General features: G+C 43.7%; 1 protein-coding gene across 7 annotated transcripts in view; it reads left to right on the forward strand.

Annotated features, from left to right (window-relative positions):
* The window catches only part of SZT2 (SZT2 subunit of KICSTOR complex), a 297,498-nt gene that overhangs the window by 116,654 nt on the left and 153,459 nt on the right, over positions 1 to 27,385 (forward strand). For 6 of the 7 annotated variants that reach the window (XR_013262121.1, XM_077450667.1, XM_077450670.1 and 3 more), the window contains 9 exons: positions 832 to 1,102; positions 6,546 to 6,687; positions 9,166 to 9,258; positions 13,097 to 13,178; positions 13,257 to 13,526; positions 18,364 to 18,502; positions 20,669 to 20,785; positions 23,436 to 23,499; positions 25,415 to 25,600. Coding sequence is in view for 6 of the 7 variants with exons in the window: in XM_077450667.1 (XP_077306793.1) it covers positions 832 to 1,102; positions 6,546 to 6,687; positions 9,166 to 9,258; positions 13,097 to 13,178; positions 13,257 to 13,526; positions 18,364 to 18,502; positions 20,669 to 20,785; positions 23,436 to 23,499; positions 25,415 to 25,600 (1,364 nt within the window). In the remaining variant the exon portion in view is untranslated. The remainder of the gene's footprint in view (positions 1 to 831; positions 1,103 to 6,545; positions 6,688 to 9,165; positions 9,259 to 13,096; positions 13,179 to 13,256; positions 13,527 to 18,363; positions 18,503 to 20,668; positions 20,786 to 23,435; positions 23,500 to 25,414; positions 25,601 to 27,385) is intronic. The other variant, XM_077450671.1, reaches the window with a different exon arrangement.

Below are 27,385 nucleotides of genomic sequence, written 5' to 3' on the forward strand. Positions count from 1 at the left end.
TCCAGAGATGTCGGCAGCCGAGACCGATCGATCGCTCGGCTCTCGGCAGCTGCCGCCGCCATTCTAGGTGAGGGAATCGGGAAGTGAAGCATTGCGGCTTCACTTCCCGGTTCCCTACTGGGCATGCGCGAGTCACGCAGCGAAATGGGAATGCTCCGTGCTGTCTCTGGAACCAGTGTGTGTCCCAGCAGACAGCGGGGCGGGACAGGAAGAGGCATAGACTCCCGTGGGAGTCTATGCCCGGAAGTGTGTGCAAATACCTGTCTTAGGTATCTGCACCCCCCTCCCCCCTGAAAGGTGCCAACTGTGACACCAGAGGGGGGGGGGGTTCCGATGAGCGGAAGTTCCACTTTAGGGTGGAACCCTGCTTTAAAATCTAAATCTTTTTCTGACACTTGTTTAAGTTACAATCAATATTTTTTGCTAGAAAATTATTTGGAACCCCCAAACATTATATATATTTTAGCAGAGACCCTAGGGAATAAAATGTCAATTGCTGCAATATTGTATGTCACACTGTATTTGCCCAGCGCTCTTTTAAACAATTTTTTGGGAAAAAATACACTTTAATGAATAAAAAAAAAAAAAAGAAACAGTAAAGTTAGCCCAATTTTTTGTTTTAATGTGAAAGATGATGTTACGCCGCGAGAATCGTGATCTATCTTCTAAGCAAAAAAAATCGTGATTCTCATTTTTGCTGAATTGTGCAGCTCTAACTGGAATCTTTAAAAGTGTTGCCTGAGATCTCTCCTGTTGGACTACAAGTTTATTGAAGCCTTTCCCATGATACTAATTTTTTGCGCCCCCCCCCCCCCCGTGGTGTTTTTTCAGGCCTGTTCAAAGCGCTCCAGCAGTCTCTGTGGGTGTCGCACCAAGACCTCCTGACGGCGGTGGATTATTGTGAAGAGCAGCTGCAGGAGGTCGATATCACCAACTTCCTGATGACGCTGTGTGGCCACCTCCGAGGCTTCCGAGAGGCACAGGGGTCTCCCCGACCCTCTCTCAACAGACGGGTACACAAGGCCAGCTTCCGCATCGGCAGCCTGGAGCAAGAAGACGAGGTGGCGGCTAAGGACGGGTCTGTCCTGCACTCAGAGTCCAGGTATTGACCATCACAGGTCCCTCTTCATTTTTGTACACATCCAATGCTTCATGGTAATGTTTTCTGTTTTAATGTGGAACTTTCAGCAACTGTTTTTGTTGCCTTTTCACTGAATCGGACAATACAGCTTTTTCTCCATTTTCCATAAAAGTTTTTTAACCGCTTCAGCCCCGGAAGATTTGGCTGCTGAATGACCGGGCCATTTTTTTTTTACGATACGGCATTGCCTCGATTTAACTGACAATTGCGCGATCGTGCGATGTTGCACCCAAACAAAATTGATGTCCTTTTTTTTCCCCCACAAATGGAGCTTTCTTTTGATGGTATTTGATCACCTCTGCGGTTTTTATTTTTTGCGCTATAAACAAAAAAGAGCGACAATTTTGAAAAAAACACAATATTTTGTACTTGCTATAATAAATATCCCCATTTTTTTTTTTTTTATTTATTTTTTTTTTTTTTAAAGCAAATTTTTTCTCAGTTTAAACCGATATGTATTCTTCTACATATTTTTGGTAATAAAAATCGCAATAAGCGTATATTGATTTGTTTGCTCAAAAGTTTTGGCATCTAAAAAATAGGGGAAAGATTTATAGCCTTTTTATTATTTATTTTTTTACTTGTAATGGCGGCGATATGCGATTTTTTTTTTTCTTTTTTTTTCTTTATCGTGACTGCGACATTATGGTGGACACATCAGACACTTTTGATACATTTTTGGGACCATTGTCATTTATACAGCGATCAATGCTATAAAAATGCACTGATTACTGTATAAATGTCACTGGCAGTGAAGGGGTTAACACTGGGCGGGAGGGGGGGGATCAAGGGGTTAACTGTGTTCCCTCTCTGTGTTCTAACTGAAGGGGGGGTGGGACTTGCTAGGGGAAGAGATAAATCGGTGTTCATACTTTGTATGAACACACGATCTGTCTCTTCTCCCCTTGGAGAGGTTCTCGCCGGGTCACGTGCAATCACGGGAGCCCGGCGGTCATCGCAACCTGCCAGGCACGCCCATTGGCTCCAGGAACAAGCAGCGGGCGTGCGCTCCTAGTGGCCACATAAAAAAGTGACGCAACATAACGGCGATTCATGCAGACGAGCCATGTTGCTGCAGTACAACTGCGGCGGCTGGTCGGCAAGTTAATTCAAGTTTTAATTTATACTTTGCTTTTGCAACGACTTTAATACAGAAGTGAAGTGAAGTGAAAATATAACAAATGCATGTTTTTTTTGCAGGTTAAAAAAAATGTGCGTTTATTTTTTTTCTTCTTAGAAGCCTGTAATCATGCATTGCAACTGGGATTGGGGGTGCCATGTCAGGCTCCTGCAGACTGTCAGTACAGCTGTCTGTCTGTACCTCCCATACGGGCAGGCAGTTACAAAAGTCCAGGAAGAGCAATGAACTACGAGAGGGCTCACCAACCCACCCCCCCCCCCCCCCCCCACAGCTCATCGAGAACTACAAGCTGTCTGCTGCAATGGCTGACAGTACTTGTAATCTAGAGTGAATGACGTGGCCGCCTACGTATTAGCCAAGGAAGATGCGATCCCCTCTGTCAGCCAGTGGCGGGTGCAGGGAAGAAGAAAGCGTGCTCAATAGAAGCTGGGGTGCCTGGGAGCGGGGACATCACCCGTGGGCTCCTATGGTCCATCCATTGTTGGCACTCCGTCCTCTCTCCTGCAGCCACTGCTAGCCGACAGTGTAGCCTTATCAGGTGACTGGACCTGAGTGGGCTGAAAATAGGTAAGTATATACATCTTTTTTTTTTACACAGTGGTCAGCATAGGTATTAGGAGGGGGATGGGGCATTTTTAAGATTACTTTTCTTTAGCCTGGAATTTCAGTGTAAAGAGGAGGTCCAGCCTGGGGAAAAAATAAAATAAAAGTCAGCAGCTACAAATACTGTAGCTGCTGACTTTTAATATTGGGACACTGTCCAGGAAGCCCACGATGTCGGCACCCCAGCTGATCTTCGGGTCGGGTGCTGCCGCCGCCGCCACTACGGGGGACCAGCAGTGAAGCATTTCGGTTTCACACACGGTTCCCTACTGCGCATGCGTGAAGTGTGCTGCGCTTTCTAATTGGCCCAGTGATGGAGGAAGGAGGAGGGGCGGCGGCAAACTTTCGAGGGACAGCACCATCACCAGAAGCCCCTCCCCTCCCCCTGAAAGGGGCCAAATGTAGCACCGGAAGAGGGGGGGGGGGGGAGCAAATAAGCAGAAGTTCCACTTTTTGGGTAGAACTTTGTTTTTAAAGGACTTGTAAAGGCAGAAGGTTTTTCTTATCTTAATGCATTCTATGCATTAAGATGAAAGAAAACCTTCTATGTGAAGCAGCCTCCCCAGCACCCCCCTACCTACCTTGATCCTCTCTCCAGCAATATCCAAGATCCCCTCAGCCATCCAGTACACTCCTCCTGATTGGCTAAGACAGAGCAGTGGCACTACTGGCTCCCATGGCAGTCAGTCAATCAGGGGGGAGAGGGGGCGGTGCCATGTTGGGACTCCATGTCTGAGTGGATGCACGGAGCTCTGACTCGGCTTGGGTGACCCCTGTAGCAAGCTACTGGCTGGGGGGGGGCACTCAAAGGAGGGGGGGGGTCTAGGAGCAACAAAGAGGGACCCGAGAAGAGGAGGATCCAGGCTGCTCCGTGCAAATCCAAAGGCACAGAGGAGGTACGTAAAACATGTTTGTTATTTTAAAAAAATAAAATAAAACGAGCCTTTACAATCACTTTAAAGCAGGAGTCCGCCGTTTTTTTTTTTTTTTTTAAAGTCAGCAGCTACAAATACCGCAGCTGCTGACTTTTAAAATAATGACACTTACCCGCCCAGCGCGCCCGCGATGTTGGCACCCGAAGCCGATCTCTCAATCGTCTCTCGGGTGCTGCCGCCGCCATCTTGGGTATGGGTTCCCTACTGCGCATGCGCGAGTCGCATTGCGCAATAAGGATGGTCCCCGCTGTCTCTGGGATCCGTGTGTTTCCCAGCAGGCAGCGGGGGACCTTCGGAAAGGGGCGTAGATTCTGCAGAATCTACGCCGGAAGTGGGTGCAGATACCTGTACTGTACAGGTACCTGCACCCCCTCCCCCCTGAAAGGTCCCAATTGTGGCACTGGAGGGGGGGAGGGTTCCAATGAGCGGAAGGTCTACTTTAGGGTGGACCTCCGCTTTAAGTGAACCTGTGCTTTAGTTATGCAGGGCAAAGCACAGGTTCTCTTTCAGCCCCCCACCCCCTTCCCAGCTTCACATACTCTCCTTGATTTTTGCTCTCCTGTCACTCTGACTTGGTGGAGTGCAGAGACATACCCAGTACTTGTGGGTATAGGGGGGATATGACTTGCTACCCTTCCTCGTGCATACTTCTTCCACTTGTTGGCTGGCTGCTCAGGCACCCAGCAGTGTCACATGAGAGCAGAAGATCTGGGACTTCTCTTTGCTCCTGGCAGCCAAATGGAGTGGCCAGGAAGTGGAAGTCCAGTAAAGTTTGTCAACATCTGAAGTGGGGAAAATAATGATTTGATCCCCGGCAGATTTTGTGAGTTTGCCCACTTACATAGAAATGGAGGGTCTATCATTTTTTTTTTATATGATAGAGACCAAATATCAACCAAAAATCCATAAAAAAAACACTTGATACAGATGTTATTAATTGAGTTGAGGTTCAGTGAGTAAAATAAGTATTTGATCTCCTACCAACCAACCATAATTCTGCCTCCCACAGACTGGCTACAGTAGGTGCTCATGTGGTACACAGATTAGTCCTGCAATGTAAGAAGGTCCCCCTAACGACAACTCGTTATGTGTATAAAAGAGAACTGTCCACACAATCTCTTTCTTCCATTCAAACCCTCACCATCATGGGGAAGACCAAAGAGATGTCAAAGGATGTCAGGGACAAGAGTGTAGACCTGCACAAGGCTGGAATGGTCTACAGACCATCAGCAAGAAGCTTGGTGAAGAGGAGACGACTGGAGCGATTATTCACAAATGGAAGAAATGCAAATCAGTCTGGAGCTCCATGGAAGATTTCACCTTTGGGGTGAGGATGATCATGAAATAAGTGAGGGATCAGCCCAGAACTACACGGGAGGAGCTTGTGAAGGATCTCAAGGCAGTTGGGACCACAGTCATCAAATAAACCATTGGTAACACAATACACCGCCATGGATTGAAACCTTGCAGCACCCACAAGGTCCCCCTCCTCAGGAAGACACATGTACAACCCCATCTGAAGCTTACCAAAGAACATCTAAATGATTCAGAGAAGGATTGGGAGAAAGGTCTGTGGTCAGATGAGACCAAAATTGAGCTCTTTGGCATTAACTCGACTCACCGTGTTTGGAGGAAGAAAAATGCTGACTCTGACCCTAAGAACACCATCCCTACAGTCAGACACGGAGGTGGAAACATGATGCTTTGGGGCTGTTTCTTTGCTAAAGGTAAAGGCCGACTTTACCGCATTGCATGGCGCATGGACAGGCCCATGTATTGTAAAATCTTGGATGAGGACCTTCTTCCCTCAGCCAGAACACTGAAGATGGGTCATGGATGGGTCTTCCAGCATGACAATGACCCAAAACATACCGCCAAGGCAACAAAGGAGCGGCTCCAGAAGAAGCACATTAAAGTCATGGAGTGGTCTAGCCAGTCCCCAGACCTTCACCTATAGAAAATTTATGGAGGGAGCTGAAACTTCGAGTTACCAAGTGAAAGCCTAGAAACCTTAAGGATTTCGAGAAGATCTGTAAAGTAGAGAGGACCAAAATCCCTCCTGAGATGTGTGCAAACCTGGTCACCAACTACAAGTTACGTCTGACCTCTGACTGCTGCCAATTAGGGTTTCTCCAAATACTAAATCATGTTTTGCTTAGGGATCAAATACTTATTTTACTCACTGAACTGCAACTCAATTTATGATATTTGTATCGTGTTTTTTCTGGATTTGTGGTTGATAATTCTGTCTTTTACATATTAAATACACCTATGATCAAAATTCTAGAACCTTAATTTCTTTGTAAGTGGGCAAACTTTCAAAATCTGCAGGGGAGAAAATCATTATTTTCCCCGCTGTACAAGAGCTTGTTGGACCTTTAGATTCCAAAACCATCTGCATTGGTATGGAGCTGGCCTCCTTTTGTGGCTATATAACGTCCTCCACTCTTCTGGGAAGACTTTCCACAAGACTTTGGAGGGTGTTTTGGGGTATTTTTGACCATTCGTGAGATCTGGTTCTCTATTGCCATTCCCATTCATCCTGAAGATGTTCTCTGGTCCATGGGAGGGGGGGGGGGGGGGGGTCAGTAGATGTGGGGCTTGTCGCTTGCAGATGGAAGAACAACTTTCACAGGCAGTTGATCAGAAACAAATTTCGTTGTCAGAACCATTTAAAAGCCATTTTAACTGAATGATCTTCCTTCTTGGTTTCTTCTGCCGTTAGTGTGGATACAGAGGAGTGCGTTGAGCAGGACCTCCATGTGGTCTCCACCCCAGAACCCAGCATCTATCCGGAGCTGCAGCTGTCTGTCCTGGAATCTGGACATCCGTGTGAGGTGTCTGTGGACCTTCATCGAGTCATTCAGGTCTTTATCATCTTCCGGAATCCTGTAACAAAAAAAAATAAAATTACTCTTATTATTATTATTACTCTTATTATTATTATTACTCTTATTATTACTCTTATTATTATTATTATTATTATTACTCTTATTATTATTATTACTCTTATTATTATTATTACTTTTATTATTATTATTACTCTTATTATTATTATTACTCTTATTATTATTATTATTATTATTACTCTTATTATTATTATTACTATTATTATTATTATTATTACTCTTATTATTATTATTATTACTTTTATTATTATTATTACTCTTATTATTATTATTACTCTTATTATTATTATTACTATTATTATTATTATTATTATTATTATTACTCTTATTATTATTATTATTACTCTTATTATTATTATTACTCTTATTATTATTATTATTACTATTATTATTATTATTATTATTATTATTACTTTTATTATTATTATTATTACTCTTAATATTATTATTACTCTTATTATTATTATTACTATTATTATTATTATTATTATTATTATTATTACTCTTATTATTATTATTATTATTATTATTATTACTCTTATTATTATTATTATTATTACTCATTATTATTATTATTATTACTCTTATTATTATTATTACTATTATTATTACTCTTATTATTATTATTATTATTATTATTATTATTACTCTTATTATTATTATTACTCTTATTATTATTATTATTATTATTATTATTATTATTATTATTATTACTCTTATTATAGAAGGAAAGGTATTAATGTTACTACCATGTTTATAAGAACTATCCTCTTCAATATTCAAAACAATTATAAAGTTTATATATATAATATGCTTATAATGCAGCACTTTAGTAAAAATACACTTAAAGGGGTTCTAAAGGTTGGATTTTATTTTTATTTTAAATAACAAACATATTATATTTGCTTGCTCTGTGTAATGGTTTTGCACAGAGCAGCTCCCATTCTCTGCTTTTTGGGTCCCTTGTCAGCGGTCCTGGCTCCTCCACCATGCCGACCAATGGCAAGCCACTTGCTATGGGGGCACTTCAGCAGGCTCACACGCTAGCCGCGGTCCTGTGAATGGACATTGTCCATTCACACACGGAGCCGGGCTCGGCCACCCCCCACTCTCTCCTCATTGTCTGCAGCAGGAGCCAATGAGGAGACTGAGACCCAGGAGAGCCGCTGGATGCACATTGCTGGATTGAAATGGACCTCAGGTAAGTATAAAGGGGGGGGGGGGGGGGGGGGGGGAGTGCACTCCGGTTTTTACCTTTTTGCATCTTCTGCCTTTAAAGTCGCTTTAAGACCAAATCGTTTTACAAAAATGGAAAATTTATTTTATTGAAGAGGAACTGCTGCAGTCCGCTCACATAATTTGTAATAAAAACATCTTTGCCATTCTGAAGCTTCCCTCCAACCACTTTGCATATATAGACTGTGATTCTGTACTTGACAAATATGCTTCAGAAATCTCCCTCCACTGAGTCTGGCTGCGTCCATTGCAACTGTGGGCAGCTGAAGCTGCTGCCGGTTCACATTCTGGATTCACACAGAGGCACACCTCCAGCTCTGCAGCTCTCATTTGCCCTCTTATGACTCACCCCCCTCTCCCTTCCTGGTAAACTCTCACAAAAGTGAGCGCTGTGCATGATGTCCTAATCCTAGGCCAATGACCAGACAAGAAAAAGGAAGTGGGCTGTATAAGGGATTTACTGGCAGAAAAAAAAAAATGTTTTTACTATCCAAAGTTAAAACGACAACAACAAGGGGAGAAGATTTAATAGATGGAAAGATGAAAAAAATGACGAAAGGTCCACTTTATTGTAGAATATTTTACAAACTTTAGGGACCTTTCACACCTTTTCCAAGCTAGAAGGCACATTTCCAGCATGACAAAAGCGTGGGCTGTGCGAACACGCCGCAGCTCATCCCTGCTGATCACATGCACTCTCCCAAGAAAATAAAAAAACTCTCTGGCAATGCACCAAACTGAGCATGTGCAGCCTGCCCCCTGTTTTATCAGCAGATTGGGTACTGTGGAAGAATGGGAGGATAAGAGAAGACAGGATCAAACAGCCTTTTTTTTTTTACACGATGCAGGGGATTAACCCCTTAGGTGCCACAGTGAGTATAACAAGCACGCTTTACTGCATATACAGACTGATTGTACTGTTGTGGGTTCAGTAACACTTTAAAAAGCAATGAATAGCTGGTTGTTAAGGAGCCGGCACCTGCCAGCATCCTTAGCAACAATCTATTCACACACACACACACAGTGCTGTAATGCAACGCATTTAAAACACATTAATGCATTTTTTTTTTTGCAAAATGCATAGCGAGTTTTAGAAGTGCTGCAGTTTGAAAGCAGCCTTACAAGTCCGCTTGTTCATCTAACAGTTGCATCCTTTACCAGTCTTCCTATTTATTTATTTATTTATTTTTTTATGCTTAGGATAAATTTCTGGCAATCGGGAGTCTCCACTTTAAAACGGTGCCTTCAAACCCTCACTATTTCTTCTACTGTCCGTCCTCCCAGAGGAGAGAGGTGAGTGCCCTTAGTGGGTATTATTTCAGTATAATGGCAAATTTTTAAACTTTTTTTTAAATTGTTTCTGTTAAAAAAAAAAAAAAAAAATAGACCCCTTGGATTACCATAGTGGTGGCTGATAACTTTGCCCCTCATCAGATGTAGACGTGTCATTCTGTTTTAGCTATGGAGCAGATCCGGGTTCATACATTAACAAAATGATATGTAACATAATATCTAACAGTAGCAAAATAATATGTAAGACCCCTTTCACACTGGGGGCGCTTTGCGGGCGCCACAGCGCTAAAAATCACGCCTGCGAAGCGCCCTGAAAGAGCCGCTCCTGTCTCTCCCATGTGAAAGGCTCCGAAGGAATTTCACACTGGAGCGGTGCGCTGGCAGGACGGTAAAAAAAAGTCCTGCTAGCAGCATCTTTGGAGCGGTGTATACACATCGCTCCTTCACCGCTCCTGCCCATTGAAATCAATGGGGGCAACACGGCTATACTGCCGGCATAGCGCTGCTGCGGCAGCGCTTTGCAGGTTGTTTTACCCTTTCGCAGCTGTTTTTTAACCACTTCCCGCCCCCCGGCGCACACGCCGATGTACGTCGGCAGAATGGCACGGGCAGGCATATGGCGTACAGGTACGTCCAGTTTAAATGCCGCCCTGCCATTGCGAGCGCGCCGCCGCTGCCGGTCGGGACCCCCGTGAGTCCGGTCGCGCGTCCCGCGGACTCGATCGCCGCGGGGATACCCGCGATCGCCTCACGGGAGCGGCTGAACGAGAAGATGCCGTTGTAAACAGCATCTCCCCGTTCTGCCTAGCAACAAGTGACGCTGATCTCTGCTTCATGTGATTGGAGCAGAGATCAGTGTTCACTGAAACAAAGCCCAGCCCCCAACAGTTAGTAACACACCCCTAGGAACACTTAACCCCTACACTGCCACCCACTGGTTAACCCCTTCACTGCCAGTGTCATTTACACAGGAATTAAAGAGGAAGTAAACCCTGATGGGGTTACTTCTTTGTCTCCCTGCAAAGGTAAAGCATAATGGACTACTGTGCATCGCATCGCATCGCATCGCATAGTAGCCCATTATGTGTCACTTACCTGACACAGGAGCCAGCGATGTCACCGCTGTCCCCTGTAGCACGAAGCGTCCATCTTCTTCTGGGTATCGCTGCTCCGGCCACTCACAGCGCCGGAGCAGCGATGACGTCACTCCCGCACATGCGCACAGGAGCCGCCACTAACGGCATATCGCTGTTAGCAGCGGCATGCTGCTAGCGACGATAGTGCTCCTGCGCGCTGCTGTATTCGCGGCATGCGTAGACGGCGGTGCCTGTCTTTTAGTAAATATCTCCTAAACCATATAGGTTTAGGAGACATTTCTTGGACCTACAGGTAAGCCTTAATCTAGGCTTACCTGTAGGTCAAAGTGGTTTGTAAGGGTTTACAACCACTGTAACCCTTTCTCGGACGCTAGTGGGGGGAGTAGATGCGCCCCCGACAGCGGCCGAATAGCGCCTTGAAATTGACAGTAAAGTGCCGCTAAAAATAGAGGCGCTTTACCACCGACACACCCACCGCCCCGGGGGGAAAGGGGCCTCTAACAGTAATATATAAAGTGGGGAAAATAATGAATTGATCCCCAGCAGATTTTGTTTGCTCACGTACAAAGAAATGAAGGGTCTATCATTTCTATCATAGGGGTATTTTAAATGATAGAGACAGAATATCAACCAAAAATCCCCCAAAAAGACCACATGATACAAATGTTATAAATTGAGTTGCAGTTCAGTGAGTAAAATAAGTATTTGATCCCCAAGCAAAATATGACTTTGTTGGCAAGCACAGAGGTCAGACGTTTCTTGTAGGTGGTGGCCAGGTTTGCACACATCTCTGGAGGGATTTTGGCCCACTCTTCTTGTGTGTGGGGTTCCCATACTTGGATTTATAACCACTCTAGCGATTAATGGACTTATGTAACCACATATCCTCCTGATGAAGATTCATATCAAGAATCGAAACGTGTTGGGCTTTCACAGATAGTGTTGGGGCGTTATTGTTTTGCCATTTCATGGGATGGGGGGGGGGGGGGGTGGTAACATTCCCTATATTGGCAAAAGTATTGGGACACCTGCCAGTCTTTGTTCGTAGGTTTCAATATTGGGTTGGCCCGCCCTTTGCAGCTATAACGGCTTCAACTCTAATGGGAAGCCCGTCCACAAGGTTTAGGAGGGTGTCTATGGGAATGTTTGACCATTCTTCCAGAAGCGCATTTGTGAGGTCAGGCACTGATGTTGGACAAGAAGTCCTGGCTCGCAGTCTCCGCTCTAATTCATCCCGAAGGTGTTCTATCGGGTTGAGGTGCAGGCTAGTAAAGTTCCTCCACCCCAAACTCGCTCATCCACGTCTTTATGGACCTTGCTTTGTGCACTGGTGAGCAGTCGTGTTGGAACAGGAAGGGGCCATCCCCAAACTGTTCCCACAAAGTTGGGACCATGAAATTGTCCAAAATGTCTTGGTATGCTGACACCTTAAGATTTCCCTTCACTGTAACTAAGGGGCCAAACCCAACCCCTGAAAAACAGCCCCCACACCATAATCCCCCCCCCCCAATGATTGGGACCAGTGCACAAAGCAAGGTCCATAAAGACATGGATGAGCGAGTCACATACATGATGTGATTCCTATGCGAATATCATGCTGTGTTTGTAATGCACACGTTTGAACTCAGGCTCAGACTTCATCTAAAACTAAAGCTGGCAATCAGGGGCATTGCTAGGTCTACAAAAGATCTGGGGCTGGAGCCCATAGCAGTGCAGTAAAGAAAGTCATACGCTTGGGTGGGCATACACATGTATATACAGTAATATACATGTGTGTGTGTGTATATATATCCCCAGGGAGCCCCCCACTTATATCAGGGTCCCCAGAGAGGCTTCCCCTTAAATCAGGCTCCCCAGAGAGCCTCCCCCTTAAAATCAGGCTCCCCAGAGAGCCTCCCTCTTAAAATCAGGTTCCCCAGAGAGCCTCCCTCTTAAAATCAGGGTCCACAGAGAGCCTCCCCCTTAAAATCAGGGCCCACAGAGAGCCTCCCCTTTAAAATCAGGGTCCGCAGAGGGCCTCCCCCTTAAAATCAGGGTCCGCAGAGGGCCTCCCCCTTAAAATCAGGGTCCGCAGAGGGCCTCCCCCTTAAAATCAGGGTCCGCAGAGGGCCTCCCCCTTAAAATCAGGGTCCGCAGAGGGCCTCCCCCTTAAAATCAGGGTCTACAGAGAGCCTCCCCTCCCCTTGAGGACCCCTGCAGAGACTCTAGGCTATGGGCCCCAGATTCAGGGCTATAGCTCCAAATGCCACCCCCTAGCGACACCACTGCTGGCAATACAGAATTAGTTATTTTTACTATCTCGTTCAGCCAGTGGGCTGAGCATAAAAAAGAAACTAACAGATTCCCCATCCACACAAACAAGGTATTTGGAGGACCCCTCCCCCACCCGTTACCCCCCCCCCCCGTTACCCCTCCCCCCCCCCCCGTTACCCCTCCTTTTCCCCCCTCCTTTTCCCCTTCCCCCCCTTCCCCACCCCCTTTTCCCTCACCCCCCTTTTCCCTCACCCCCCTTTTCCCTCACCCCCCTTTTCCCTCACCCCCCTTTTCCCTCACCCCCCTTTTCCCTCACCCCCCTTTTCCCTCACCCCCCTTTTCCCTCACCCCCCTTTCCCTCAGCCCTTACCCCCCTTTCCCCCACCAGGACATTGTATTCCACCAGTAGGACCCGCTCCTGTCAGAACCCGCTGATCGGCGGCTGCAGCCACTAAATGCCTTGTATATTCACCTTCTCATCCTCCCAGGAGAATGCTGCTCATGACACAGAAGACCGAAAACCGAGCGATGACATGGAGGTCTCTGAAGCAGAACAGGCCACAGAGGAAGGTGAGGCATTGGCACTGATGGCTCCAGCTTTCAGGTTACACGCGGAATATCTTTCCTAATTGTCTTTTGTCATGCCAGGCAATACATCAGCCGGCGGCATTGTTACAGAGAGTGACCCGGACCTGGAGGTGGAGTATCGGGAGCACTCGGATAATGCGGAATCGCTGTCGGGATCGGAGACCGTGAACCAGGATGACGATTCTTTCAGCGTGTTGGGAGGAGACTCTTTGAATGGGCAAGACCTGCCAGAGCATGAAATGCCGCCTCTGTTTGTGCATCTCATCTGCTCGGTGACGCACAAGCACCAGCACGGCTCTATGCCAGTACTGACGCTGCCCACATGCCTGGGTGAGTCACTAAGAACATGGAACTGACTAAGTCACATTGCACTTGGCCCAGTGTGTGAGATTCCCACATCATTTCTGACATTTTGGCAGAGCAGGGAGTGATGATAGAACCGATATAATCAAATTAATGGTTGTTCTATGTCTTCTATACAGAAAATTTACAAATAAACTAAATATTATATATACAGACGAAGGCGAGAAAGAGGGGCCAAAAATAAGAAACACCACATCCCAATTCGTAGACAAACAATTTTTTTTTGGGGGGGGGGGGGGGGGCTCGAGGTCACAAACCTCTGAACTTTTTAGGTGTTTGTTCTTTTTTCACACATTATAAAGAAAATTACCATAGTTTATTGTTTAAAAATTGCATATACAAATTTTTATTACAAAATTCATTAAAAACAACGTTACGAAAAACAATAATTTGAAATTTGCATAACGATATCTTTTGTTGCTTATAGTTCCAATAGCCACTATGCAATATCTCCTGAGGAAGCTCTGTGGAGCGAAACATGTTGAGAAAAGAGTGGTATTGACAATCTATGTGTAAAGCTTTGAAAGTGCAACATTGGATTAGGCAAATTTCAAATTATTGTTTTTTGTAACGTTTTTAATGAATTTTGTAATAAAAATTTGTATATGCAATTTTTAAACCATAAACTATGGTCATTTTCTTTATAATGTGTGAAAAAAGAATAAACACCTTAAAAGTCCCGAGATTTGTGACCTCTTGCCCCCCCCCCCCCCCCCCAAAAAAAAAAAATTTGTTTAAATATTATATATGGTTATTGTCTAACCATATACCTGCCAAATGGTCACAAATCTCGGGACTTTTAAGGTGTTTATTCTTTTTTCACACATTATAAAGAAAATTACCATTGTTTATGGTTTAAAAATTGCATATACAAATTTTTATTGCAAAATTCATTAAAAACGTTACAAAAAACAATAATTTGAAATTAGCATAATCCAATGTTGCACTTTCAAAGCTTTACACATAGATTGTCAATACCACTCTTTTCTCAACATGTTTTGCTCCACAGAGCTTCCTCAGGAGATATTGCGTAGTGGCTATTGGAACTATAAGCAACAAAAGATATTGTTATGCAAATTTCAAATTATTGTTTTTTGTAACGTTTTTAATGAATTTTGTAATAAAAATTTGTATATGCAATTATTTTTTTTTTAAATCAACCAGGTTTATTGCGATTTACAGTGCATACATGTTACAGATTACATTTACAAAAATGCTACATATCGTACAGATCCTCAAATAACAATTGTATAACCATCTCAAATCTTCAATGTCACATCACGTTTTATGCATGAAATAAATAAAGCAAAAAGGTACCTTGTGTCAGTGGTTTGGGTTACTTCACTACCCAGGGGCCGAAGGATCTACTTGTCATTTACATTACTATGTATTATGCATAAACCGGCTATGAACAAGTGCTAGACTCCTGCAGCCACCTGTCCCAGATTTTGTAGTATTTCTCAGAACATCCTCTATTGGTGTATATAAATTTTTTGTAGGGGAGGGTGTTGTTTATTTCTACTTTCCATTCTGCAATGCTCGGGGGACAAGTCCTCATCCATTTCCGAGCTATTGTCTTTCGTGCTGTGAATAACGTCTCGTGTAGAAATGTCTTCATGTACCTGTCGGTCGAGTCTGGCAAGAGTCCTAAAAGGCACATTTTTGGGTCCAGCGTGGCTGGAGAGCCCATTTTGTCATGGAGGAATCTTACTATCTGTGTCCATAGTCCCTGTACTTTGGGGCATGACCACAGTAAGTGAATGAATGTTCCTGTCTCCCTTCCACACATTTGGCACAAAGTGGACTGGGAGCCTCTGTACCTGGCAACCCTGAGGGGGGTAAGGTACACTTGATGGAGTATGTAAATTTGGGTCAGCCTGTCCGACAGTTTTGGGGAAACTGTCTTACAGAATTCCAGTGCTTCCTCCCATTCCCCGTCCTCGATAGGTCCCACCGCCCTTTCCCAGCGAGGTTTAAGTCCATAAGCTATTTTAGTTGCTACTGGGGTGGAGAGTAGATTGTAGAAGGCTGAAATTAGTTTTTGAGGATCCGTGTTTTTGATGATTGCCATAGCGACATTTGAAGTGGGCTTAGGGGGGGACCATGGGAATTGAGTGCGGATTGCATGCTTGACTTGCAGATATCTAAAGAACATATGATTGGGAAGATTGTACTCCTCTTGGAGTGTGTGGAAGGTTTTTAGAGTCCCATTGTTAAGTAAATGATGGAGATAGAAGATTCCATAGGTGGACCAGCAATCTACATCAGGAATTTGCAAGAATTCAGGTAGGACCTTGTTGTGCCATAATGGGGTGAAGTCGTTGTATTGGGTGTATATGCAATTTTTAAACCATAAACCACGGTAATTTTCTTTATAATGTGTGAAAAATGAATAAACACCTTAAAAGTCCAGAGATTTGTGACCTCTTGCCACCCCCCCCCCCCCCCAAAAAAATTGTTTAAATATTATATATGGTTATTGTCTAACCATATACCTGCCAAATGCAGTGTATGGGTTAAACATAAACATGGTGAAAACAAATAAACAAAAAAAAAAAAAGGTTTTTAAAGTTCATCAAAAATAAAAGTCCTATTCAGTAAAGCCTTGGATTGTGAGCATAATTTGTTCCGGAAACATGCTTGTAATCCAAAGCACTTGTATATCAAAGCGAATTTCCCCATAAGAAATAATGGAAACTCAAATGATTCGTTCCACAACCATTTCTTCATAAGTCCTTCAGTTTATAGTCCATATAAAAAGATTATAGCAATGTGATCAGGTTGTGTAACCATAAAATGTCCATCCCATAGGTGTGCGCAGCCTATTACATTAGGGTGTTCACCCCAAAGCTCAAACACACATGGGTGTGTGTGTCTCTACATACTGTACAGTATATATGGTCCAGGCACACTGATCTCCCTGCAGGCTCAGTGAAAGAGAAGTTCATAAGCACTTCTCTTTTGGCAGAGCCGGTAAGAGGGAAACTGTTCCCATAGCCACTGCTAAAAAAAAGAGCGATAATGCTAATGCGCACTGATTAGGGTGTGCCCAGGCGCACCTGGCACACCCTGTGTGCATGCCTATGGTCCATCCACAAATGAAAGCCTCTACAAGGGTATTAGAAGCAAAATCCAGCAGGAGCTCCAGAGTATAAAAGAGAAGAGAGGCGCCTCTAAGTGTAGCATTGTGTTGTGAAAATGTTGTACCTTCATTAAATGTAACCATATTTAACAACATATTGCTACACTTAGAGGCGCCTCTCTTCTCTTTTATACTCAGTCATGACAAGACGCTACTTGTATATTAAGACATCGCTTGTAGATCAAGTCAAAATGTATTAAATCATTTTGCTTGTCTTGCAAAATGCTCTCAAATCAAGGTTTTTCTGTATTTGGAGCCGATATAAAGTTCACCCAAAAATTCACTACTGCCCCAACATGTGCTAGTAATACCTAATCTGTGAGACGTTCACCTTCACTGTCCACCCCAAGGGAATTGGCCGCTCACCTTCAGGGTATGACCCATATTGGTTCATACAGAGCCTTTGTTTGATTCCGCTATCTTTAGTGCCTGCTGGTATTCAACCGAAATGATCCAGTGTTTCGTCAGATTTGGCGACCCATCAGATTTTGTCATGGAAGTGACGGTCTGTCGCCACCATCTTGCTACACCCCGCACTAGTCCACAGTAAGGATACAGTGAGAAGGCGGTAAGCGGACATCTTGCTACACCCAGGGGAGTCTTGTATTTCACACTTATTTTTACCAGTAAACTGAGCTTATATAGTGAAATACAGGATTTAAAAATCCATCTGACTGTTTAGATGTTGAATTTTAAATGCAGCGGCAAGCCTGCTGATCTCACAGGTTTGGTAATCTAACAGCAGACCTCTGCTTTTAAAAAATTAACATCAAAACAGTCTGACAGATTTCAAAATCCTGTATTTCACGATATAAGCTCCGTTTACAGTTAAAAATAAATGTGAAATACATGACTGTGGTGGGTGTAACAAGATGTCCGCTTGCCGCCTTCTCACTGTATCCTTACTGTGGAGGAGTGTGGGGTGTACCAAAATGGCAGCGACGGAGCATTACAAAATCTGATGGGTCGCCTAACCTGATAAAACACCGGACCTCTTGTGGTCCCCGTTCTGATCGACAGACAATCTTTCACGTCTCCCAGTTGCTATAGTATATAAAGATTTTTCATTGCGCAATATTGCTTAAGTTTTTTCTGCTTTTATTAATAATTATATTGCACACTCACTGGATTTGAGACTCTTTAGTCAATCAAATCCAATGATGCTGGTGACGAGGGAGGGAGGGGGGGTGGGGGCCGAGTCCAGCATTCGTGTCTATGGACCCAAATGCTGGACTCGGGAGCACGCCTGCAAGGCTTTGAAACGGAGACCCCCCTGCTGCCAGCCGCATCCGCCTGCAGTGTGAACCCGGCCTTTAATGTTTAGGCTTTATATCCACTTTAAAAAATCCTAAGAGCAGCCTATAGAGCAGGCATATGCAATTGGAGGACCTCCAGCTGTTGCAGAACTACAAGTCCCAGGAGGCATAGCAAGACTCTGACAGCCACAAGCATGACACCCAGAGGTATGATGGGACTTGTAGTTGTGCAACAGCTGGAGGTCGGCTGATTGCATATCCCTGCTATAGAGCTAAAAAGGTTCATATGCTGACAAGATGCGTGCTTGGTATTGGCTGACAACGATGGTGAGATTCGGAGGTAGTGTTGTCAGCCTTTCCAGTGTAAGCGTTTCACCCGGTGATGGTCTTTCCTGTTGTTTTCCAGGTGAAGTTGTCGGATGTCTTGAGAACAGTGAGACATTACAAAGCATCTCTCTGGGAGATCTGAGCGTCATGCTGGACATATTTGTGCTGACTTTACCGCTGGAGATAGAGGGGGTGAATGATGACTCGCAGCATACCCGGTATGAGCTGCACTACATGTCCTGTGCTATACTCTACATCTATGTAACACAGTAATAGTTCATATACTGCAGATCACCAGTCTTTAGATGCGACGGCTGCTTTAGCTTTCTTTTTCAGGCTTCTCCTGCCAGTAACACACCTCCTCGTCCTATCATGACGACGCTCACTCCCCGCACTATATCTGTGGAGGAGTTGTCACTCTAGGATAAAAGTAGAGATCACCTCCCACTCTGATCTTCTTCATAACTTGAGGGAAAGGTGTTCTTTAGAGCAAAACAGAGCAAAAAGAAGTTCATTTTTGGATTTATATAAACTTTTAGGGCTTTGGTCACTCTGAATTAAACTTTGAAACTTCAAGGGAAGTCACGTGATTTCAAAGCCACTTGTCAGTGAGACTTCATGCACAAATGTCTATGCAATGCACACCTGAACGTGCAAAAAAGTAGGGCAGGAACTACTGTATTTAAAAATATTTATAAATATTTAAATATTTATTATTTACCTTTTCACCCTAAAAATTGGGTGCAAATAGCGTGTGCGTGTTATATGCCAATACTTCAATTGTAGATGCCACGGGGGGCGGCGAACGCCGCCAGATTACATACAGCGAGACTGGTCCCCGACCAGAACCCTGCAAAAAGAAGGGGAGCATGTGGACTATCTCGGTACAGGTAAAGTATGTAAACAAACAAATATATATACAACACATATATAAAAAAAAAATAACAAAATGTATTGATATCTAAAATTGCAGATAGTATAGTATTTCAACTGTTTCAAGTGTTTCGCTGTGAACAGCTTCATCAGGAAATACAGTAAATACATCTGAAAAGATAGGAGAAGCGGCCTACTGCGGTAAAAATATTTTGTTACTTTGTTCCCCATTTACATTGTTACTTAAATTCATGACGCTGTTTTTGTCTTATCATGTAATATTTATATTTTTTCAGATGTATTTACTGTGTTTCCTGACGAAGCTGTTTACAGCAAAACTAGTTTAAATACTATACCATCTGCAATTTTAGATATCAGTGTTGTCGTTTTTGTATCAATAACATTTTTTATATATTTTTTTTATATGTGTGTTGTATATTTGTTTACATACTTTACCTGTACCGAGATAGTCTGCATGCTCCCCCTCTTTTTGTAGGCTATGGTTGGGGACCAGACTCTTAAATTTCTATTCCATTTAATCTGGATGACGGTACTCTAGGTATAAATTCTTTTATGTTTTTTTTTTTTTTTGTGAGGCCACACAATTATGCATTACATACAGCGGGAATCGTCTGTTTACTTGGCGGCCTCTGTAATAGGAAGTCCCATCTCCTGAAAACATGACCTGTTGGGGCATCTTGATGACCGGAGTTGAGAAACACGGATATACAATATAAAGAGATGCATTTTTCTTGAGCCAACAATAAATTGCCGACAATAAATTCATATTTAAATTCATTATATTCATTAAAAATTTGAAACATAATACAATTTTATATATATATATATATATATATATATATATATATTTTTATATATATATATATATATATATATATATATATATATATATATATATATATATATAATGTATATGTGTGTTTTTTTTTTTTTTTTTAACTATCAGTTTCGGCACCAAACTTCTATTCGGTGCACCTGTCGTATATAACGTATGTAATGAAAACCGATGGTGTTTTTTTTTTTTTTTTTAAATGTCATTGATAAGTTGATTGGGGGAGAGAGACACCAAGGAAGGCAAAATATAATCCGATTAAATTTTAGTAGCTCTCTGCACTGGCGGCGCCTCCACAGACTATTATGGGGTCGTCGCATGAGACTCACCTACCTTTTTGGCTGTGTTTTTGAGGTAAGTAGGAAGGGGGGTGGGGAGTGTGTACTTTGTCTAAAATCGCATTTATCCTGGTTGTATTCCTCTGTAGAGATGGATAGAAACTCAATATAAATGCATTAAAATGTGCATTGTCATCACATTTCACTCTCCATCCATTTTCCATGCATGTTTGCTGTATTTGATTTGCTTTGGTAGTCTGCCGCTTGCACTGGTGTCAGAGAATCGCTGCGGTGTTGCCTATATCCCATGCGCTTTGCCGATTTCAGTCATTGTGTTGTGTTTTGATCCCTCCCATGTCCTTTCCTCTATCCCTTCCCAGGTATACCTCTGAGAGCAGCGTTTCCTTTCCCCGCTCCCCCGCTCAGCCATCCTCATATCGCTCTGATGAAGAGATCCCACCCGCCTTAGAAAGATTCCCATCCAATGTGGAGCAGAGGTGAACCATTGGCTGCTACGCTTCATTTCCTCTTTCAGAATCTCATCATGTCTTCTTCATAGAGTGTCCTCATAGGATCTTCATTTTAGGTTGCCTCTTTCAACTCATTCAGGATGAATTCCAGTATTGGAATTGGAATTCCAGGATTGGAAATACATAGTTACAGTGGTCCAGCTTGGATCAATGCAACTATACAGTACATCTTGTTGACGATACACCATAAAAACTTCGGGTGCCGCTTTAGGTTTTCCTTGCGTATTCCAATAAGTCTCACTGTAAAGGGTGCCAGCTTAGTGGAGAGCCCGTCGTCCCGGCCCTGTACACACTCAAGGGAAACAAGGATCCAAATTGCCACGTGCCAAAGAAAGCCCAGGTATCAGACGATAAGAAAGGGCTTTAGCCCGGCTCTATCCAGGCCACCGACACGTTTCACCCCGGCCTCCATGACTAAGTACCCGTGGTCGGGGTGAAACATGTTGGTGGTGCCTGGCTTGGATGGAGTCAATCTAAAGTAGTTTCTAATCTGTTTTATACCTGGGCTTTCTTTGGTGTGTGCTTCCCCCTCATTGGCACGCTGGCTGTGATTGACAGTAGCAGGAGCCAATGGCTACCTCTGCTGTCTCAGCCAATGAAGAGGGAAAGAACCAAGAGAGCTGAGGCTCTTGTGCACAGTGCTGGATCCAGAGGGGGCTCAGGTAAGTATTGTGGGGGGGGGGTGAGCTGGGGGCACTGCTGCACACAGAAGGTTTTTACCTTCATGCATTCATGAAGATAACAAAAAAAACCATGAGGCTTTAGAACCACTTTAGGACTCATTTACACTTGCTTCGGCTTCAGCGAGGCTTTGGACAGGCTTTGTTAAAGCTCTCTGAACGCCAGTCAAAGCTCTTGTCACTAAATAAAATGGTTAGCTTACAGTTCTGTTTACACTCTGCTTTGGCTTTGCTTCAAAAATGATACCCAATGTAGCTTCAGTAGTGCTTCAAAGCCTCCATAGAAGTCTATGGCAAAGCTCGCTTGAAGCCCCATCAAAGCTCCACCAAAGCCTCATCGAAGCACCAAGCAAAAAGGAAAGGTGTAAACAGGACTGTAAGCTAACCATTTTATTTGGTGACAGGAGCTTGGACTAGCATTCTGAGAGGTTTAACAAAGCCTTTCCAAAGCCTTGTTTTGAAGAAAGTGTAAAGTAGCCCTTAAAGTGCTACTAAAGTCTAAAGAAATTCACTCACTCCAAGTGATTGTTCCAAGGGGATGACTTAAAGTGGTGTTTCTGAGTAAAATTCCAAAACAGAATAATAAAAAAAAAAAATTGGAATTTTTTCACAGGAATGCCTGTTGCTAGGGGATCCCTCGTAGTCTGCCTCCTTCAGTGCCCGGGAACCCGACGTCACTTCCCCTTGGCACAGTCAGTCATCTGGGACACGTGACAGGTCCCAGATGACTGCGCGGCGTATCACGGCGCACGGCGCCACTCGCGCATGCGCAGTGGGTGCCCGGCTGTGAAGCCACAGCCGGGTGCCCACGGTAAGAATGCCGGCCCCACCGAGAGGAGGGGGGGACAAGCGGAGCTTCGTTCCCCCTCATCGCTGGACCCTGGGACAGGTAAGTGTCCGATTATTAAAAGTCAGCAGCTGCAGTATTTGTAGCTGCTGACTTTTTAAATTTTTTTTTTTTAAGGGCAGCCCCACTTTAAATAGAGGACCACAAGGGCAGTCCGGGTATTTGGTATGACAGTATCCGTCCCAGTGACACATACAGGCCCTGTCAGATCAGCTATTTACATTTCTATATCATCAGCAGACTTTTTATCGCAGTTCCTTGTCTGCTTATGTTCAGGTGATCTGGAGATCGAGTGTTGGAGTTTCTCTGCTGAAATTTATTGCTAAAAGCGATGCTGTCCTTGGGCTGTAATCATTTGATCAACAGCGTGAAAAAGGAAAATTGTTCTTCTGTAGTGCTGTTTGCAAGTATCTCATTTATAGATGGAACGCCTAGTGCAGGGGTGCCCAACCAGTGGCCCGGGGGCCACATGTGGCCCACGGAGCCCTCTGATGTGGCCCGCGACCTCTTGCTCTGGGATGGCTGGTTGGCAAGCCCGGATCACGATCAGTCATCACTGTTGTGAATGAAGCCGGCGATGGAGAAAGCTCGGCTGTGGAGCAGAGCCGCATAAGCCAATGCATCCTGTATAGTGCTGGCTCCTGTCACAGGCGGAGTGATACCAAATATGGCCATTTCTGTTCTGCAGTGGGTACTGGGCTGCTTTTAAACTGATCTGCAGGTGCACCACCTACCTTGTAGAGCCCATAGAGTAGAGAGGGTTCTATCCGTGTCTGCTCTCTATATGCAGAGTGGACACAGACCTGTCATCCGCCCGCTCCACTCATTGTGGCCCGAGACCAAGTCACTTAAGTGGCCCTCACTCTTCGAAAGGGTTGGGCATCCCTGGCCTAGTGCAGTAGACCTAGGCGCATTGTTTGGGGTGTCAAAATCTATGTTGCCCACCCTTTGATCTAAAAGTCTGGGTGGGCCGGTTGCAGGAGCAGGGGAATGAGGACTAGGACATCTGCTGAATAGGTGATGACAGCAGCTCTGGGGATTAGTCCGCTGTCACAAATGTCCAAATTAAGTGTCCTTCCATCCTTTTCAGATATTCGGCACTGTCCCGGCTCCCCCCAGAACACAGGCAAGCTATAGAGGTCACGATGAGTGAGGTGAGTGCAGCCAATCTTCATATAGCATAACTGAAATTACTGTGTTCTCCTCTGGTTTTTGGGGCCCACTAATGCCGCGTACACACGATCGGATTTCTCATCGGAAATCCATCATAAGTTTGCCTTGCATACACACGGTCCCGCAAAATTTCGCCGAAATTACGACCGCCAAGAACGCGGTGAAGTACCACTCTACAACGAGCCGAGAAAATGAACTTCAGTGCTTCCGAGCATGCGTCAAATTGTTTGCGAGCATGCGTAGGAATTTTGCACGTCCGACTTGCCACAGACGATCGCATTTTCGCATTGTAGCTGTTCCCGACCAAAAAATTGAGAGCATGCTCTCAATCTTTTGCTGCCTGGAATTCGGCCAGCAAAAGACCGACGGAGCGTACACACGGTCGCATTTTCCGCCGAAAAACTCTCATTGGTCTTTTGCGGGCCGAAATTCCGATCGTGTGTACGCGGCATTATAAAAGTTTGGTAATTGCCCGCTTTTCCATCAATTTCTCTTGAAGTGGTTACTCATATTTATACTTTAAAGTGCATCTGACCTTAAAATGTGAAGGTTTGCTATGCTATAATGAACAGCTATAAGGCCCCATTCTCACTGGAGGTTATAAAAACGGCGTAGTGTAGAATGAGTTTTTGTAGTAGCGTTCTCAATGTTTTTTTCAGCATTGTTTTTTTTTTTTTTTTTTTTTAGCAAAACTATACTTCCACAAAAGCTTATGGCTTGAAAACGCTGATAAGCGCCTAATAGCCAAGTTTTTTTTAGCTTTTAACAGCTAGGAAATAAATGGAAGGCTATAGATACCTCATCCAAAAAGAGTTTAGAGGAAAAAGAACAATTGTAGATGTATCACAAGGAGACGCAGCAACCAAAATAATATAATTTTTTTTTTTATTACAAAGATTAAAAATAACATATCTAAAACCCATTAAGAGCAGAGCTCCTGTATACATTTAGACAGTTGACCAAACTATAATATAATTTTTTTTTTTATTACAAAGATTAAAACTAACATATCTAAGACCCATTAAGAGCAGAGCTCCTGTATACATTTAGACAGTTGGTCAAACTGTGTTGGCTTGTATTGTTCTCTTGAGCTCAACATGTTTCGCAATCTGCTTCCTTAGGACTGCTATAGCTTGACAAACAACAGTAGGCCTATCCAAAAGAAACATTACATAATTAAATCTAGACATGGGCACAAAAAGGCGTCCAATGGTCCACTTCCTTTTTTCCATCTTTGCTCCTATCCATGAAATGATTGGACAAGCCTGGTGTGTTATGAATATTTTTGTGGGTTTTGGGCAATGCCTAAAATGATGGAACTCTAGCACAGGGAACCTTAAGAGCTTCAAGGATATCGTTATCAATGAGACCATTTATATATGGTATCATAGCAAATACAAAGTTTCGCAATCTGCTTCCTCAGGACCGTTCTATCTTGACAAACAACAGTAGGCCTATCCAAAAGAAACACAACATAATTAATTACATCTAGACATGCTAGGTAAACAGCACATCATATATAACATAGCCTCAATAAATGAGGAAGGAGGGAGACCACTTACATGCCCTCAAACCTTAGTAAGGTATTGGTAATTGCGTGATGCAGATGCGGCTTTGTCTTCGATATGATACCATATATAAATGGTCTCATGGATAGGGAACCTTAAGAGCTTCAAGGATATCCTTATGCTAGAGTTCCATTGTTTTACACATTGCCCAAAACCCACAAAAAATATTCATAACCCACCAGGCCATCCAATCTTTTAAGGGATTAGGAGCATGGAATGTATAAGTTGGCATCTTTTGTACTATTATGAATATTATTATTATTGTCCTGCCTGTATGAAGTTTTGCTCTCTCTCCTGTGCACACGCATGTCATTTTGCTGTGTTTCAGATCCGCTGGCTGCTTGAGGACGAGTTGGTGTCGGCCTTGCGGCACGCCCGTGTAATCAGCCGTTCCATCTTGCGAAAAGTTCTGTCCCACGTGTGCGAGTCGGAAGGACGGCCGCACTGTAACCGGGAATTAGTTCAGCTCCAGTTTGTGTTCGGACCAGAAAACTCTCTGCAGAAGTTTAAAGAGGTACGTGGTGTGGACTCTGTACCCCAGAAGTGTGCGTGATATTGGAGGCAACTCCTAACCTAACTGCTTCCAGCCCAGGCCAATTCTGGAAATCCTCTCCTTGTTGTAAAAATCATGATTTATTTCTAGAAGGTACTCGGAACCCCCACCAAATATAAATATATATTTATATATATCTCATATATATATATATATATATATATATATATATATATATATATATATATGTTAGCAGAGACCCTAGAGAATAAAATAGCAGGCATTGCAATTTTTAATGTCAGACGGTATTAAAAAACAACAACTTTTTAATGATTTAAATAAAAAAACAAAAAAAAATGTTAAAGTTAGCCAAATCTTTTTCTATAATGTGAAAGATGATGTTATGCCGAATAAATAAATATCTAACATGTCACTATTTAAAATTGCACAAACTTGTGCAGTGGCGCCAAACTTTAGTACTTAAAAAATCTCCATAGGCCACGCGTTATTATTTTTTTTTTTTACAGGTTACCAGTTTAGAGTTACACAGGGGGTCTTGCGGTAGACTTATTGCTCTCGCATTATCGTTCGCGGCAATACCTCAGATGTGTGGTTTGAACGATGTTTGCATATGTGGATGAGACCTACATATTGCTTCTGCGCACGAGGGGATGGGGTGCTTACATTTTTTCATTTTGTTTATTTTTTTTAAATATTTATTTACTTTCCCTTAGAAATAAAACATTTTTAATCACTTTTATTCTGAAAATCTTATGTAATGGAAATAGTGTATGACAGGTCCTCTTTACAGCGAGATCTGGGGTCTATAAGTCCGCACATCTCTCCTCTAGGCTTGAAAGTCTGAGATCTAAAAAAATAAAATAAAAAAAACCATATCGGCTTCCCGTCCGAAAAAAACAGCAGTGTTTACATCTGCCGAGGCTGAACGTGATGTCATAATATCGCGCCCGGCCTCTGAAAGTCATAGAGATTGCCGGGGACCATCTGGTCCATGGTATTCTCTATGGTAAAAGGCTCCCGCTGGCTGATTCATGCGCTAGAGAAGCACCGAAGGGCGGCAAAAAGAGATGGACATTCCCTCCCGCCGCCTGTAAAAACAATCAAGCGGCTGAACAGCTTTTTACTGTGTAGGGTATCACTGGCAGAAAAGAATGATGCAGCTGCAACCATCATCCAGATATCTCCACTTAAAACCCAGGACGTCATATGACATAAGTGGTTAAAGCGGTTGTAAACTAAGGTTACCTTAGAACGAAGTTTTCCAGCGGCACCCGCTCACTGCTATGATGGTTGACATCTTCCTTGGTGTTTCTTCCTGGTCCAGAGCCCCAGCACTGTGAGTGGCCAGAGCTGAGGTGACATCACTGCCGCGCAGGCATGCAGGACCCGCCGTTTACTGCACGGGCTCTGAAGGTCCGGCACTGTAAGATGTGTGGGGATACATTATGCAGAGCGATGGATGATGCTGGTCGTGGATAAGAATACTAGAGGTATGGGTGATGCTGGGCGTGGATGGGGATACATTATGGAATGGATGATGATGGGCATGGATGGGCATACTAGAGGGATAGATGATGCTGGGTGTGGATGGGCATACATTGTGGAGAGGAATGGATAATGCTGGGCGTGGATGGGCATACTAGAGGGATAGATGATGCTGGGCGTGGATCGGCATACTAGAGGGATGGATGATGCTGGGTGTGGATCGGCATACTAGAGGGATGGATGATGCTGGGCGTGGATGGGCATACATTGTGGAGAGGAATGGATGATGCTGGGCGTAGA

This window comes from Lithobates pipiens, unplaced genomic scaffold (assembly GCF_037356315.1).
Source record: "Lithobates pipiens isolate NorthernLeopardFrog02 unplaced genomic scaffold, aLitPip1_a1.2 Scaffold_23, whole genome shotgun sequence".
Taxonomy (NCBI): Eukaryota; Metazoa; Chordata; class Amphibia; order Anura; family Ranidae; genus Lithobates; species Lithobates pipiens.